Below are 16,425 nucleotides of genomic sequence, written 5' to 3'. Positions count from 1 at the left end.
TGCTGTGATTATGACAAACATTATTTCAAGAAAGAAATGGATTGTTCTGTACAGACAGCAACAAAGAAAACAATATAGATGAACGGTAAATACTAGACACTGAAAAACAAAGAGATTATACCTACTTAAATGGCATTTCAGTAATGCACTGGTTACTGAATGTAGCCCAAATGAAGTACAGACCTTAGCAATATAGATGGAATGTGTGTCATTTCTAGTTGCACAGTCATTTTTCAAGTATTCTTGTATTAAAATATATCATGTATATTTTGGGTATGATTTCTGACATAATACCTTGCTTTTCTCCCTTATTCCTGTTTTGTCTGTGCCCTATTATTTGGCTTAAATTAATGTAACTTATGTAACTAGACTGGAGCATAGGACTATGCAGAGATGGCCTGGGTTCTCAAGATCAGTTCACTACCTTTTCAGGCAACCACATCGTATAATCCCATTAATAATTTTTTAAACTCCATTTTAGAACTAGCTAGGCTGTTTTCCTCTATTACCACTACTAGGAGGCTGTTCCAAAACATCACTGCTCTACTGGCTGGAATCTTCTAATTTCCAGCCAATATAAATCATGGAAAGTTTATACACATTTGATCTCAGGCCATCTTATTCCTTTACTCTGCATAGCTCCTTTCCTTCAGGACATATTTATGGGAAGCAACCGTCTCCCCTTTCAGCCTACTTTTTGCTGAGCTAAGCAACTTAAGTTCTTGCAAGAGAATCACCACTTTTACACCTATTATTCTAGTTACTGAATGGTTTGTAGGATCATCACATCCCTTGCTGACAGTATTTTGAATTATCATATTTTATACTGTCACAGTTTATCTAAATTTCACAACAATGCTCTAGTCTCCTGGAAAGTGTATTGCATCAAAGTATAGCACTGTACTACATCTTGGGGCTAGATCTGATTGTTATATTTATATAAAATATAAATATTGTCATCTAGACACAAGAGAAGTGGTCACACTTTCTGCATAATAACCTTTGTTTTCAATTCATTTACTTGAGGCCACAAACATCTGTAAGTAAACTGTTGCTTTTACTGCCAAAGTGCCCTATGTTCAATTTGTCTGAGGCATGTTCAGAGGTCTAGCTACTGCATCCCCATAGAATTATATTTATATTACCACCCTCACCACAGTCTTGGGATATTTCATAGACAGACACTTCCACTGTCAAGAAACTGGATACTATTTTGTTCTCTATCATTCCCGACTGACTCTAATGGGATTGTATTGATATGCAAGAGGTTAGAACTGGACACTTTCTTTTTGATGCCTACCTACCCCATTGAGGTTTTTCCTTTTGAAATAAAATTTAAATGAAAAAAAAAATATATATAGAAGCATTCTCTGAAATGAGTATCAGAGGATTAGTTGTGTTAGTCTGTATCCTCAAAAACAACAAGAAGTCCTGTGGCAACTTATAGACTAACAGGTTTTTTGGAGTATAAGCTTTTCCCAGGCAAAGACCCATGCATCTGACAAAGTGAGTCTTTGCCCAAGAATGCTTATGCTCCAAAAAATCTGTTAGTCCATAATGTAGCACACGATTTCTCATTATTCTCAAATCCTTATTTCTTGACAGGCTCATAAAAATAAACCTAACCACACAATTGGAAGTAATTGCATTTATTTTCTATTTTCCAAACTTCGTTAAGATAGACAATATTGGTATTCATTACAGCTCCTAAACTAATGTGGGAATTCACCTTTCATGTCAACAAAATGAAGTTTGGGTTAATACCTTCATACTTATGCCACTTTTGTCAAGGCCAGCAGTGAACATCTTGAAGTTATTTTGAGAACATACGTATCTGTCAGAAATGCTTATTGGTACTTTATTGTCACTCTTGGCAATGCTATTTTGCCGAACTGATAATTCAGATCATGACATTAAACCATGGTGATCAAGCAATAGATAAATCCACAAAATCCAGTTGCCGTGCTTCGTATGCGTGCTTTACGTCCACCTCTCTCTGTTGGAGAGATCATCTCTATTTGAGAAACAATAAGACTTTTAGGTAATTACGACAGCTTCTGATGAATGCTTATAGTGGCATGCTGTTAGCTAATGACTGAAGTATTCCATCACATAAACAAATAACAGAGAAATATTTTCTTCCAAGAATATATTCCTCACCCTACTACTCACAAGCACTTCATATTTGCCATTGTGAATAGCTGTTAAACATGTATTTCAGTCAGAAAAATCATCTTAGACTGCCATGATTATTCTTCTGTCTTCTCCCGCATATATTTTTAGATCTAGACAAACAGTCAGGCAGAGTGGCTTAGTGTGGGAAGGACTGAGCAAAATGAACTTGAGGTATTACTGTGAACACATTTTGTTACATAAATGATTTCTTTACTTACATATTTACATATTGTTATATGTAGCAATGGAAATAGTCCACTGATTGGAATACTAATATTCCTATACAATACTAGTTGGACATGTGATAGAAATGGTATTTTGAAGTGTTGCAGAAGTGGCTGGTAGTGACTGGGGAGACCATTGTTAAACGTTCCCATTTGGTTGTGATGACTTTAAAACAGATATACAGAAACCCATGGCATGAAAAGAGCAGAAAAAGTGGATGGAGATGAAACAAATAAGCAAATCCAGGTTTCTGATCAGCAATGATACATACCTAACCACAGGAGTTATTGAATGGATAGTCACAGAAGCATGTATTACTAGTTAAATACATCAAATAATAGCCTCTCAATTCTCCTCAGGAGGAACTACTTTTATCCTTGAATCCCCAAACGCTTCTTATATTTTATGTAAGGATAAGTTATACCTACCAACTCCAGACATTTCAGGAACACTGGCGGTGTATAAGTCCTTTGTAAATTTTGGCTCATTGTCATTGATATCATGTATTTTAATGATAAATTCAGATTCTGGCTCCACTTGTCTTCCAGTCTTTCTGTCTATAGCCTTGGCACGTAGTACGTACAGGGACTTTTCTTCTCGGTCCAATTTCTTTGCAGCATGAATATCTCCTGTATTTTCATCTATAATGAACAGACTGCCAGCCCCATCTCCTGTTAATATGTATTTTAAATTTCCATCTCCTTTATCTTGGTCAGTGTGTAGCTTCAGGGAGGTAGAAAAGAAGAATTCTATAAATATATGTATTGTTATTACAGACCAAAAAATTCAGCATATATGAATATCAGTACAAATGATGACTGTAATTGGGGTCAGCAGTGGTTATCTTCTATCTCACTGGTGGAAAAATTACAAATTTGAGACTCAGTCACACATAAAATATCTCTAAACAAGTTCACAGGGACACAAGGGCATATAGAAGACAATACAGTAACATTTATAATAACCCAAAGATAACAAAAAGTATGTGTCTTTCAACAGTCTGTCCAGAAACCCAGAGATGTCTCCTTATCAAAAAGAAGAGAAATCTAAAACTCTCAAGTTCCTTTTTGTAAGATAAAAATAATATTTTTGTGTAGAATAGAGCCAGTTGTTTTATGCAAGAGCTTGGTTTTAAGGGTTTAATCTTTCTGTAATTCCTAACAACACATGTAAAAGTTCTAACTGAAGATCTTTACAGTTCTGTTCCAATTTGTCGTGGGATTCATTTATTTCAGTTCGTGATTTACTGCCTCCCTTGACCTCTCTTTATACAAGAACACTAGGCAGTAAACTTTCAGAGCATTACATGGAGTTTAGCAGCTATCTTCCCGTTAAAATTAAATGGATGCCACATCGCTAAATCTCCTAGGGCTCGTCTACACTAGCCCCCTCATTTGAAGGGGGAAAACTAATCCGCCCAAACGGGGAATAGCAATATGGTGCTGTACTGCACATGCAGCACCTCATTAGCATAATTCCCTCCATGCAAACTCTGAAGTTGCTAACTTCAAAGCAGCAGCAAGCAGTGTAGCTGTGGGCACTTCAAACTACTCATGCAACTTCAAAGTTCCCTTACTCACAAAAAGTTTTGGGAGTAAGGGAACTTCAAAGTTGAGTGGGTACGTCAAAGTGCCCACAGCTACACTGTTTGGTGCTGCTGCTGCTTCAAAGTTAGCAACTTCAAAGTTTATGTGGTGGAAATTATGCTACTGAGATGCTGCATATGCAGCACAGCGCCTCATTGCCATTCCCTGATTGCATTGATTAGCATGCCCCCTTCAAAGGAGGGGGTTAGTGTAGATGAGCCCCTACTTTTATTCTTCTCATTTTAAAAGGAGGGCTTTGAAGTCAGAGATGAAATCCTGACCTTTTTTAGTTAATGAGACTTTTGCTCTTAACTTCACTGGAGACAGAATTTCATCCCAGGCTTTCACTTACTATCACAAGCAGCTTATATGCCCTCTGCTTTTCAATTTATTATTTTCACTGTTAAGTTTTTAGTTAGGGACAATTATTGTAATTAAATCACTGATAAATCCTTAAGATTCTTGAGGCCACATTCAATCCCAGTATAAGTGAATGCAATCTCATGGAAGTCAGTAAAGTCAGTAAAGTCATTTCAGTTTCCTCTGTTGCCCAGCTGAATCTGGCAATCCTATTTTCATGTCAAGGCAAGCCAGAATTCCAATTCAAAGTTCTAAATACTAAAATTTTCTACATACCATATGCTCTTTCATGCCTTGGCTTGAGCATTTTTCATCTTTGTATGTTATGCCAAATAACACTGTTTTCACGCAATGTTCATATTACTCAGGTTAAAGAGAAGTTGGTATAGTAACTTAATTTGTAAATGGTTTAAGTGATGCTAATAGCTATAATAATTGTATGCATATGCTTGTCATTATACTTATTTGTAAACTGGAAGTCATATACAGTCTCAATACTCAAAGATTGTTTCACTCACCTGTACATTGAATATCTTCAGCAGCCATTGGTTGCACTACTGTAGTTCATATCTATATTATTAAACTAAAATTACTGAAGTAAAATTAATTGTCAAATTAGTGAAGAATGACACTATATAACAGGACATGAACTAGAGAATTCCCACTTTCATCTTCATATCTTCTACATTGGTTTCTACCCTGAAAACCTTCTCCTTTTGTATGGGCCCCAGCCAGCTCCCTCAGTGAAAAGCCAGAGGTTACTTTGGCCCATTGTTCATCATGTGACTTTCTTCACTTTACTAACATTCCTTCTTGTTATCTATATTTAGTTCATGTGTCATTTCATTTGTGATCCACCAATGGTAAATTAATTTTTAATGAAAAGCAAACAAAATTGAAGGGACTGTGCATATCACCCACTTGGTATCTTTATAGCAAGTATATCACACTATTTTACTTGCATCTACTTGAGACCGTAAGGCCTTTGGAGAATGATTGTCTTCCCCTATGTTTGTATAAAACTCAACGTATTGCTTACACTCAATAAAAAAGCCAAATTAAAAGAAATTTTCTAATGGATTGGTTTTTTTTTCCTTGCTGGAAAATGACAACTTGGCAAACTGAAACTGATGGACTCCTGCTTGGATTCCAATCCACTAGTCCACTTATTTAGTGTTGTGGCAGACCCTGGGGCAGAGAAGATGGGACCTGGTGGTTTCTGTGATTCCAGGATCCTTATTTTCTCCATTACCTACCTGGCATGATACTGCGAAGTTTAAAACCCTGGACAAGCTCCAGTTCCTAAACTCCTCAGGAACCTGGGAGCTCAAAGTGCACAGGACGTTTGGGCAACATAGCATAACATTGTTGAAAGGTTTTAGAGCTCATTATATGAAATATTATGGACTTACAAGCTCACAAAGAAAGAGCTTAAAGATTAGTACCAATTTGGAAAAATCATGGGGAAGGGGATTTACAAAGAGCGAATGCAATTATCCAGTTGCAGATTTTATCGATTTAATGTTCCTCTTCTTCTAAAATAACATCATGGGATTTTTAGAGGCTTGATGTTGGCCTGAAGTAATGTCAATCTCAGTCTCATACCTCACCTAAATACAGCACACCCAGTTTTCATGGTCATTTGTCCAATATCGAGGCAGATGATATGAGCAATTGATATCACTACATCCGGGAGCACAGAAGTATTTTCATGTGTCTTCCATCCCACGGTAGAAAACACCTTAATAGGTAAAAGTTAGAGGGGGGTCACAGCAGAAGGTAACATGAAGAGAGAACACTAGCTGCATTTTGTTCAGGTACTTTGTATAGCTCATTACTGTGAGAATGCCTATAGAGAAGGATGAGATTGCTTGCATATATATTTCGTATAAAATTTTTCAAACTACTGGATGATTACACTGCACCTCCACTAAGAACCTTTTTGAGAAATGCTGGTCAATTCTTTTAACTTTTCTTATGCCACATAGGAACGTCATTCTAAAATTCAGTAACTCAGTGAAGTATTCATAGGAAGCGCTGAGCTGCTTTTTGTTTTCTGTTACAAAGCCCAAAAAGCAAGTGAAGTTTTACCTGGATGTACATCTTATTTTGCAAGTTATTTACAGCTCTGATTATGAGCTTTTACGTTATTTTATAGTAGGTCCATAATTTTCCACCCGGACATTTTTTTTTTCCACTGGAAACTGCTATTTTCTTGAAAGAGAAGTTTTTTGTTGGGAATGTGTTAACTTCAACAATGTTGTTCAGAAAAAAAATCATTTGAATAAAATGAAAATGTTGTATTTCAAACTTACCAGAATGGATTTTTTTTCCTTTCAAATTAGATGATTTTAAAATGTTTGTTGAAATGTTATGTTACGATACAATTAAAATGTTTTGTTCTAATTCTGTACTATTTTATAATATTTTAATTGATAGGGTTATGTAAAATTAAAAGTATTTGAAATCTGAACAAAGCAATTTTTATTTCAGTGAAATAAAATATTTTGACTTATAATACATTACTTGAAAAATAATTTTTTCAGGAAATTTTCACTTTTTGTTTTCTAATTCTAAATGAAGACAAATTTTGAAATGTTATAATTTCCAGATTTTAACTATCTCTATTTTATGATTCAGCTATTGTATCACATGAAGTATTTGTGCCACAGTAAATTTTTAATAGTTAAAGCATTGTTTAAAAAGATTAAAATATTAACTATTCATTTGCTTGAAGCCTATCTTAAAACAGCAGCTAAAAGATGTTTTTTTCTTTTTAAAGCTAAAATCCTTGCAAGTAAAGTGCTCTTTTTATTCTTTTTAATCAGGATTAGCATTGAATGTGCTTATTTTTTTTTGTTTTTTTTAATGTTTGCTCATACTGCCTCTTCAGTGTACTTTGATCCCACCATAACAGTATAGCTTCCTTGCCCACTCCTTGAACTAGTCATATATCTGTCAATCAGTTTCAATAGTGAAGTTGAGTTCAGAGACTACCTTCCTGCTAGGAAATGTGGAGAGACAATCTGCTCATTTCATGTAATCTGCCAGGCAGTATTTGATGTCCAGACATTACTGATTTGGGGCTATGTTTGAACTGGCAGCCTGTGACAAAGAGTTCCATATCCCATTGGCATTACCCTGTCAGTAACATCACTAGAAGTGAAATCTGCAGCTATATCACAAATTCAGCATCCTTGCTTTCTAACAAAAATTAAAAATCTTTCTACTTGCACTAAAAACTGCAGGAAAATTCACCTGCCTATGACATAATTCAGAGGACTCTTTCAGAATGACAGTTTTAGACATCATTATTGTGTTCTTTATGTTTAACAGTTATCTGGCTTTCTTTTTGAGATAAAATACTGACTTTATAAAAAGGAGCTGTGGAACCATTATCATCTAACTCCAGAATGTACTGCATAATTTTTGTTATAGTGGTTGCAGATAGTATTGTACATCTTCACAGCCAAATGAATCTATTTATAAATGCAGTTATACCAATGTACTCTAATTTCATCACAATTTATGCATGATTATTACATTATTGTTTATCTTCTACAAAATTATTTAGATATTTTAAATTGAAAATTGAAAAATGCTTCCATGACATTTCCAGATTCAGCTGTTCCAAAGGAAACCTAGAGTGGGTCTCATAAAAATATGATTTCAAAGAGGGATGTGTTACAAACACAACACATTGTCAAACTCTTATTAAGATACACATTTTTTACTAAAACCAAGTAATAATTTGTAGAAAATAATTAGTTCAATCCTGCCATTGATGTCACAAGTAATAGTGTTGAGCCCAATGAAAATGTCATCCCATATATAGTTAGGTATAATTCAGGAACATTTGCAAATTTGGTGTCATATGTGTGTGTGTGTGTCCATAAAAACAAACACAAAAGGGACGCTAAAGCACTCAAACTGGTATATTTTTTAATTTGAAGTAACTAATTTTTGATAAAATATTCAGCTCTGCCATTTATCAGTAGTAGAAATTAGTCCCTGTAGGAATATATAGCTTTATTTGGTCCTTTTTAACCAGTCAGTGTTTTCAGTAATTGAGAGCACCACCTTGACTAAACGTTTAATTGCCAGCTGTATAACTTTAAACACTGTAAGTTGTAGATTTTAAAATCTCAGTGACTAACTTTCAGTTCTGTAAGGAGCTTCAAAATATTTAATAAGAAAAGAGATAATTCCAGTTACAGGGGTGAGAACATTCATTTCTGATTCCAAATGTCTTTACCAACTCATTTATTATTAAACACACTGGCTATGTCTACACTAGCACCCTCATTTCATTAATAATCTCCCTACACCCTACTTACCATGCTCCCTTCTAAGTAGGGAGCTAGTGTAGACACAGCCTACATGTCCCAATATGGATTTTTTGTTAATGTGGGAAGATCCTTTACCACCTTTGTATTATCAGTACTGTAGACTACTTGGCTGTTTGATCCCACTGTTACTGAATACTCCATTTTGTGTTTCAGCAGTGCTAGAGCTCATCTACCTTCACCTGTTCCCTCTGAAAAATCCAATAGCTTGTAATGGAAAATGCCAACTTTTCCACAGTTTTTGTTTGTTGCACAACATCACTGAGGGAACTATAACACTTCTGTAGCGCTGTGAGGAACAGTTAAGAGATCCTTTCATGAGGCCCTCATTCCCTATTGAATTATTTAGTTTTGGAAAATCATTTTAATAGATCATTATTACTTTAACACTGTTACATGTCTCTGGATTTTATCATAATATTTGGTTTGCTGTATGAGCCTGCCTTTACTTGCCAGTGCATACAGTAGGATTTTGTGTGCTCTGATGTACAGTTTAACAACAGTGAAGTCTGGCTTGCTGCGCATAGATGCTGGACCTAGGGATTCCAGGCTTGCTGCAATGGCCCCTGACTTCAATTGGTTTCCAATATATGCAGGATTTACAGTTTGTCTCAATGGATCACAGCACCCCCACTATAAAATTGTTCAAGCAGCCCTGTTGCTGTCTGCTCTTTTTCTGCATTTTGGCAGCTCTGCGAGTGTTTCATTGCGTGCCCTGGTAAAATCATTTTGGAGAAGGAGTTTGGGGTTCTCAGTCAATTTATTTTACTATCTTCCTGGTCATGGAAGCAAAACAATAGGTAATTAAAGTGTCAGATAAGATGATTATTTTGGGTTAAATTTGTCACACATTTGTAGGGGAAACATGGAACCTGCAAACACTTATACTAGGGAAAACGAAGCTAAGCCCAAGCCCAAGATGGATTTGATTTTGTCTTTTCATATCAAGTATTTCAGCAATTTAGATATTGCTGATCTCAGTCATCTCAACATATCTCTGCTCATTTATACTTCATGTACCGTTTATATATTTGAATGAGGTCAGTCATTTCAGATGGATTTTTTTTTTCCCGAGCAGCCTTCTAGTTCCCAGTACATTTAAGATTGTCCATATGCCAATCTAACTTTTAGCATACAGAGTTTTCTGTATTGCTGTAGAGGAAATTTTAGGCTTGGTCTACACTGAACAGTTATACACGTGTCAGTAACAAGTATCAAAACCACATTGTGGTCAGTGTAATATTGTGACATCATCTGGCTCCAGGCAGGGATTACAAGAAACTTCACTGGGCCAGCAGACCCAGGGAAGGTGGAAGGGAGGGGTAGCTGGCTCTGTGCCTCCCTGGCAGTGGTGGGTCCTCAGGCAAAAGATGTGTGTTTAAGGACTAGCCTCTCCCAGCCATTCCTTCTGGGCTGCAAGGACTGCAAGGCATGCACCAGCATGGTTACCTCAGTGATTTAAGGATCTCCAGCTGCTGCTGTAGTTGAGGTAGCAGCAGTTATGGCTGGGAGCCCTGGGTACTTAATTACCTGGCCCTGAGGCAGCTGCTGTAGTGTTATCTCTACCTGTCACCCTGCCACGGGGGCCCTGGCTCTGGATGTTATTGCCTAGCAACACAAGGAGCTCAGGTGGGTCAAGTAAACCCTGACCATGAGGCTGTGCTCACTGATTTGACAGAAGGCCCCAACTTTCTCCCTCTGCATTCCTATTTAGGCATTGTAGCAACACCAGCACAGTGGTTACTTACTTCATTCTATGACCACAGCCGTACCAGACCTGCTTCCTAACCAGCACTTTCTCCAACCCTTGCCTACTCTGCTTCAGGCATAGTATCTACCTTCTTCAGAATTTCTTACCCCTGCCATTGGCTTCTCTTCTGACCATGCCTCTGATTCTGCCCTCTTATTTTACTCAGGCTGCTAGGCCTGTCTCCTGTGCTAATCATTATGTCATACTACTTGTATTTCTTGGTGACCTGTAACTATATTAGATTATCTGGAGCCAAGAAATTCAGTGTTATGGATGGTGGGGTTGGGGGGATGCAGCTAGGGGGAGTGCCTTTGGTGCTCACCAATGCAGAGTATCCCTAAAGCCATGTATTTTATAGATGTCATATTCCAGTCACAAATGGTCTATATGTAGTTTAGAGTGGATGCTTTGTTTCATGGGTGCATATACTTTTGCATTGGTGGAGAGACTATGGGTACATCTACACTGGGAGATTGCGTTGAATTTGTTGAGGTCAATTTCTTAGCACACAATTTTATATAGTTGAGGGTACATGTCCACACTGACACATGAAGTCAATGGCATGCATACCCACTAGGGTGGGTAGCTTCAACATTGTCAGCAAAGCCCTGTGGGTACCTATTCCACAGTTCCTGATGCCTCCTTGTATTGTGGGTTAAGCTCCCAGTGTCTGACATAATAAAAAAGTCCCAGAGGCGGTTCTAGATGTGTGTCTTCAGGCTCCCATTGTGCACTTATCTCCTCCACCTTCCTTGAGAAAGCAACTGTAAAAAGTGTTTTTGTACCCTTTTACAACGGGCACCCATGCAGATACCACTGCAAGGCAACCATGGACCCAGTCCATCTTTAAATTTTTGGGGCAAGTATTGTGAGCACCTCACACATTATGCTGCAGTATGTGTGGGGCCTAAGCAGCCTTCAGAGTGATGAATGCTCTGAGAAGCACATGGAGATACATGAATGTGAAACACTGGAGAGGAGAGATAGGGATATGCTGGATTCACTTGATGCTTTTTACACAGTAGAGCACCAGTCCTGGGGCTGTGAAACAAGCTCAGACTGGTAGGACCTCTTTGTTTTGTAGGTATGGGACAATCAGCAGTGTCTGCAAAACTTCTGGATGTGTAAAAGAACTTTCATGGAAATTTCTGAATTGCTTTCTCTTGCCCTGGAGCACAGCAATACCAAAATGACACCTGCTTTAGGCTCTTGACAGTTGAGAACTGAGTGGCAATATTTCTGTGGAAAGTTGCAATGTCAGACAGCTACCATTCAGGAGGGAATCAATTTGAAGAGGTCAAATCTACAGTGGGGGCTTCTGTCATCATCCAAGTAGCTAAGGCAATCAATATCCTTCTGCTGTGAAGGACAAGGATTTCGGGAAATGTGCAGGACACAGTGGATGGGTTTGCCACAATGGCATTCCCTATCTGCAGTTACATGGTAGATGGAATGCACATCCCTATCTTGGCACCAGACCACTATGTAACAGTACATTATCTGCAAAGGGTACTTCTTAATGGTGTTACAGGCATTGGTGGATCACAAGGGCCATTTCAATGAAACCAACTTGGAATGGTTAGAAAAATTGCATGGCACACACAACTCTAGGAATTCTGGTCTGCTCAGAAAGCAGCACAATTAAACTTTCTTGCCAGACTGGAAAATCACAGTTGGAGATATGGAGATGCTAATAGTGACCCTGGGAGATCCAGCTTACCCTGTGGCCCCCTTTTCTTATGAAGCCATAAACAGACAGTCTGGGCCACTCAGAAAGTGTTCAACTACAGGAGAAGTAAGTGCAGAATGGTAGTGAAATGTACATTTGGCCATGTATAAGCCAGGTTCAGGAGCCCTCTCTTTTGGTTGGACCTCAGTGAAAGCAATATTCCTCTTGTGATGGCAGCCTACTGTGTACTCCATAACTTATGTGAGAGTTAAGTGTTCATGCCAGGCTGGAGGGCTGAGGCCACCAATTTGGAGCAGCACAGACACCAGGGCAATAATAGAGTGCACAATGAGGGGTACTGCTAATTTGAAAAACAGCTTTATGAATGAATAGACAGTGACATGACAGGCATGTGTGTTGCTGTTAAGAATGTGTCCCCTGTATCATGTGTGCTGGACTGTAAGCCCTGAAAAATGTCCCTTATCATGCAACACAAACAATAAAGACAGTGTTTTGAGAGCTTAATAGTTTTTATTTAAGGGACAAAATGTAAAGCAGTTCATTGCAGGGGCTTCAGATGAAGGTGAGGAAGAGCAAGAGGCATTTTTCCATGACAGATGAAGGATTGTCATACTCCTGCTCTGAGAAATGTCCTTGGGAGTGGAATGGAAGGCTGCTGGGACTCCCCGTCCCTTCACTTTCAAGGATGCTAAGTAGTGGGCAGGGGGGCAGATACAGAACATGGTGAGATGGGCATGTGGCTGCAGTATGAGGTATCTCAGGACATCTGTTTGCTTCATCATCAGCTCCACATCTCTATCTGCTCCTTCCCCTGTACTTCATGCTCTCTGAGCACTCTACTTTCCTCTTGATATGCCCTTTCTGTCCTCAAGCTTGATTATTCTCCTTTCATTTAACTATCCTGTCTGTAAATGTGGCTTCTATGTGCTCAGGAACATGTCTTCCTGGGTTCATTTTCTCTTTCTGACCTATGTCTGTCTAACAGCTAAATGGGGCTGTGAAGTGGTGGTTAAAGGGCTCATTTTTGTTCACATTGCAACAAAACATATGTAAAGATCAGACATTAGGGAGAGCCATTTACTATAAATGAGGTAAGTTTTACAACACACAAAGTAATTTCATGAAAGAGGCTTGATGGCATACATTTTTGCTTTTAGGCATCCCCTGTGAAGCAGATGGTACACAGACATATAAAGGCACCTGCTTGATTCAATTCACTTCCAGTATGATGTCACAGACTGGAGCATGCTTTCAAGCCTGTGATCCAAAAAACAGTTTCTGCATCTGAGCATGCTGGAAAGGTGGGGGCATGGTGGCTTTCAGGGCTGCAGCAGTTGCAAGGGCGTTGGGTGCTTCTCTTTCCCCAGAACCCCATGTAAAGGAGTGGAGGGGACAGCCATGGCAGAGCAGCTTGTACTGTTGGGGAAGTGTGGCTCTCACAGTCACCACATGCCATCCTCTCACCCTCACTCCCCACAGGCTGGGGCACTGAGAGTTCCCCTTTCCCCAGGAGCCTGGGGAAGGGAAGTGGGGCAGGCATGGCAGTGCAGCATGTGCTATTGAGATTGTGTGGCTCCGCATGTCGTGTGCTTCCCCTTCTCCTGACTTCGCTGGGACAGTGAAAATTTCCCTTCCCCAAGGAGCCCAGGGAAGGAAAGGGAGGAAGGAGGTCCAGTCATGGCAGAACAGCTTGTTGTTATCACAGCTTATTCCTCTTTTCCCTACTTCCTCCAGGATGCAGTGTGAGGTACTAGCCTCCTCAGAATAACACACACTGATGGAGAATGCATACTGACTGAATGTGGATAGAAGTCTGGTCAGTGTGCTTCACTGCTCTGTGCTGCAGTGAAGCAAGATTACTTACTGCTGGCTTGGCATGGAAAGGTGTCCTATTGTGGAGGTTGGAATAAGGCAGTCCTCCCCAGAAATCTCTTGAGAAGGATTAAGGAGTATCTGTCTGAGAGTTCTATAGAGATGTGCATGACATATTGTCATTCTGTTCCCAGACATGTTAACAATTGTTGCCAGGGTCCCTAGCTGTGCAAGTACTCAGCCCACCACAGATCACACCCAATTGTCTTAACCCACTCATAGCATGATTAAATATAAGAACTCACCAGAGGTGCCCTACCTTCCATCAGGGTCTGGCTGCTATATGTCTTGGAAGGAGGGGATAAGATACAATTTTTTTCATTTAGATCAGCTTCCCCTTTTGCCTGCTGACCCCTGGTGTAGTTCTCCTCTTCCTCATCCACTATGTCTTCCCAATTGTTACCAGAGGCTGCCTGAAAAAATCTCTTCAGAGGTACCTTTGGACACTTTGGGGGCATTAGTTTAGCACCCCCCCACCCTCCAAAGATTCCTATGCAGTTGCTCATAGAAGTGACATGTTTGCAATGATAACTCAGCATATCTGTTTGTTTTCTTTGTGTTCTGGTATGCCTACCTAAGGTCCTTTATTTTCATGTGGCACTGCTTGCTGTCCCTGGTGTATCTTTTTCACACAATGCCATGTGAAATCTTCGAATAAATCTCTTATATGTCGTTTGATGCTCTAGCTTTTTCAGCATAGCTTCATCCCCCAACTAAGGCCCCAGAACTCCTGCACACTCTATGCTGGAGCTCATCTGCAACCCTGGGAATTCATGGCCAGATGTGCTGCTAAGGTGTGTACTGAGGTGTGCTGCCTGCTCCTCTCATTATGCTGGCCAAACAGGAAATAAAATTCAAAATTTCCCAGGCTGTTTCTGTCTACCTGGAGAGCAGTGGAGCTGAAAGTGGTGGCCACAATGGTCACATCCAGCATTGTGGAACACCGCCGGGAAGCCAGAAACATTGAATTTCACAACACTCAGTCTTCACTGTCTTAAAGTCAATCATGAAAGTTCAGATTTGGCACTGCTCCTCATGAAAAGCAGGAGAACAAAAACTGACTTTAGGCGCCCTCAAAGTTTGTGGAACAAACCCTGTAGTTTGGACTGATGACTTAGAAAACTGAGATAAATCAGCTGAATTTGACCTAATCTCTTAGTGTAGAACAGACCTAGGTGTCTCTGAGGGTCACACCTCTTTATCCTATGACATAATCACTACCTAAGTCTCAGTTCTGGTTGTTCACATTCATATTTTAAGGGTCCAACTGCTCATGAAAATAAGAAAGAAGGTGATGATAGAAAAAGACATGGTCGACAAATTATGAGACATTAAGGAAACTGCCATTACAAATACTGATAATATACGACTGAAATAATTGTTTGTGATACAACGTCCAGTCCTGGAAACCTCATGGAAAATATCTTGAGATCTAGTGACAGGTAGGAAATAAGCCAATGTCCCCACTGTAAAAATTTATATCTGCCCTTGAAATTTTAAGCAGTCAGTGATACTGCAGCAGCTAATATTCTACTACATTAATATTTAACTAATGTAAATGTCTAAAGACAGCTTAACAGCTGCAGTATGGTTCTGTGTGGATAGCAGTGGCACTATCCGGTTCACTTTTCTTTCCTATTCCTATGTATTTAAGCAAAAGTTTTATGTAGGTACTAAATAGTAATATATTCACCTGTCCTGAATTTGCGACATCAGTACTAACTTTTTAATTAAATATCTCCAATCCATGTGTGATAGTAACCTAAGTGACTGTGTATTAAAGAACCGAAATGACATTTACTTTTCTTATCTTCTGTTTTCCAGCATACGGTTCCTGTGTACAGCATGCCCGTGTTATATATTCTCGAGAATGCTGTTTTGTGAAATGTGCTGGCCATTCCTGCCTCAAGGTGTCAGTGGTGGTTATGCTATTCGGGGAGTGGTAAATCATCATTCTATTAGGAGTGGTTTAAGGAACCCCTGAGTTCTTTTGATGTCCATAGAATTTCATGAACTTGCTGAGGCTGCTTTCTCCTATCTACATTCTGGGAATGAGATCCTGGAGGTTGGTGCTGGCTCTCTCCTGTCTCTTACACTTCAGATTACAGGGTCTCTGGACCAACTCGGTTAAGGAGGCTGGTTCATTTGTTTTCCCTAGTCTGCGAGAACTGCATCCTAGAGCACAGGGTTTTCTCTTCTTTATTCATTTCCATGAATATATTCCTGAGTTGTAGTCTCAGAACCTACTGTACCAACCCATCAATGTTTTACGAGACAACCCAGATTTTGATTTGGTTGTCTCAGATCTTTGAATCCAGGCTCACCAGACAGGTTTACTCCATGTATCTTCATAGTTCTGAAATTATCATGTCATGACACAGTGTCAAACAGCCACTTTAGTCAGTTGTTGGAACAGGGTAT

The 16,425-nt window shown here is 39.2% G+C and overlaps 1 protein-coding gene across 2 annotated transcripts in view; it reads right to left on the bottom strand.

Moving 5' to 3' along the window:
* The window catches only part of CDH9 (cadherin 9), a 94,997-nt gene that overhangs the window by 53,153 nt on the left and 25,419 nt on the right, over positions 1 to 16,425 (bottom strand). For both annotated transcript variants that reach the window (XM_074985951.1, XM_074985952.1), the window contains exon 2: positions 2,829 to 3,123. In XM_074985951.1, the coding sequence (XP_074842052.1) occupies positions 2,829 to 3,123 (295 nt within the window). The remainder of the gene's footprint in view (positions 1 to 2,828; positions 3,124 to 16,425) is intronic.

The sequence above is a fragment of the Carettochelys insculpta genome, chromosome 2 (assembly GCF_033958435.1).
Source record: "Carettochelys insculpta isolate YL-2023 chromosome 2, ASM3395843v1, whole genome shotgun sequence".
Lineage (NCBI taxonomy): Eukaryota > Metazoa > Chordata > Testudines > Carettochelyidae > Carettochelys > Carettochelys insculpta.
The sequence above is the reverse complement of the archived record's forward strand: the minus strand, read 5'-3'. Positions and strand labels throughout refer to the sequence as shown.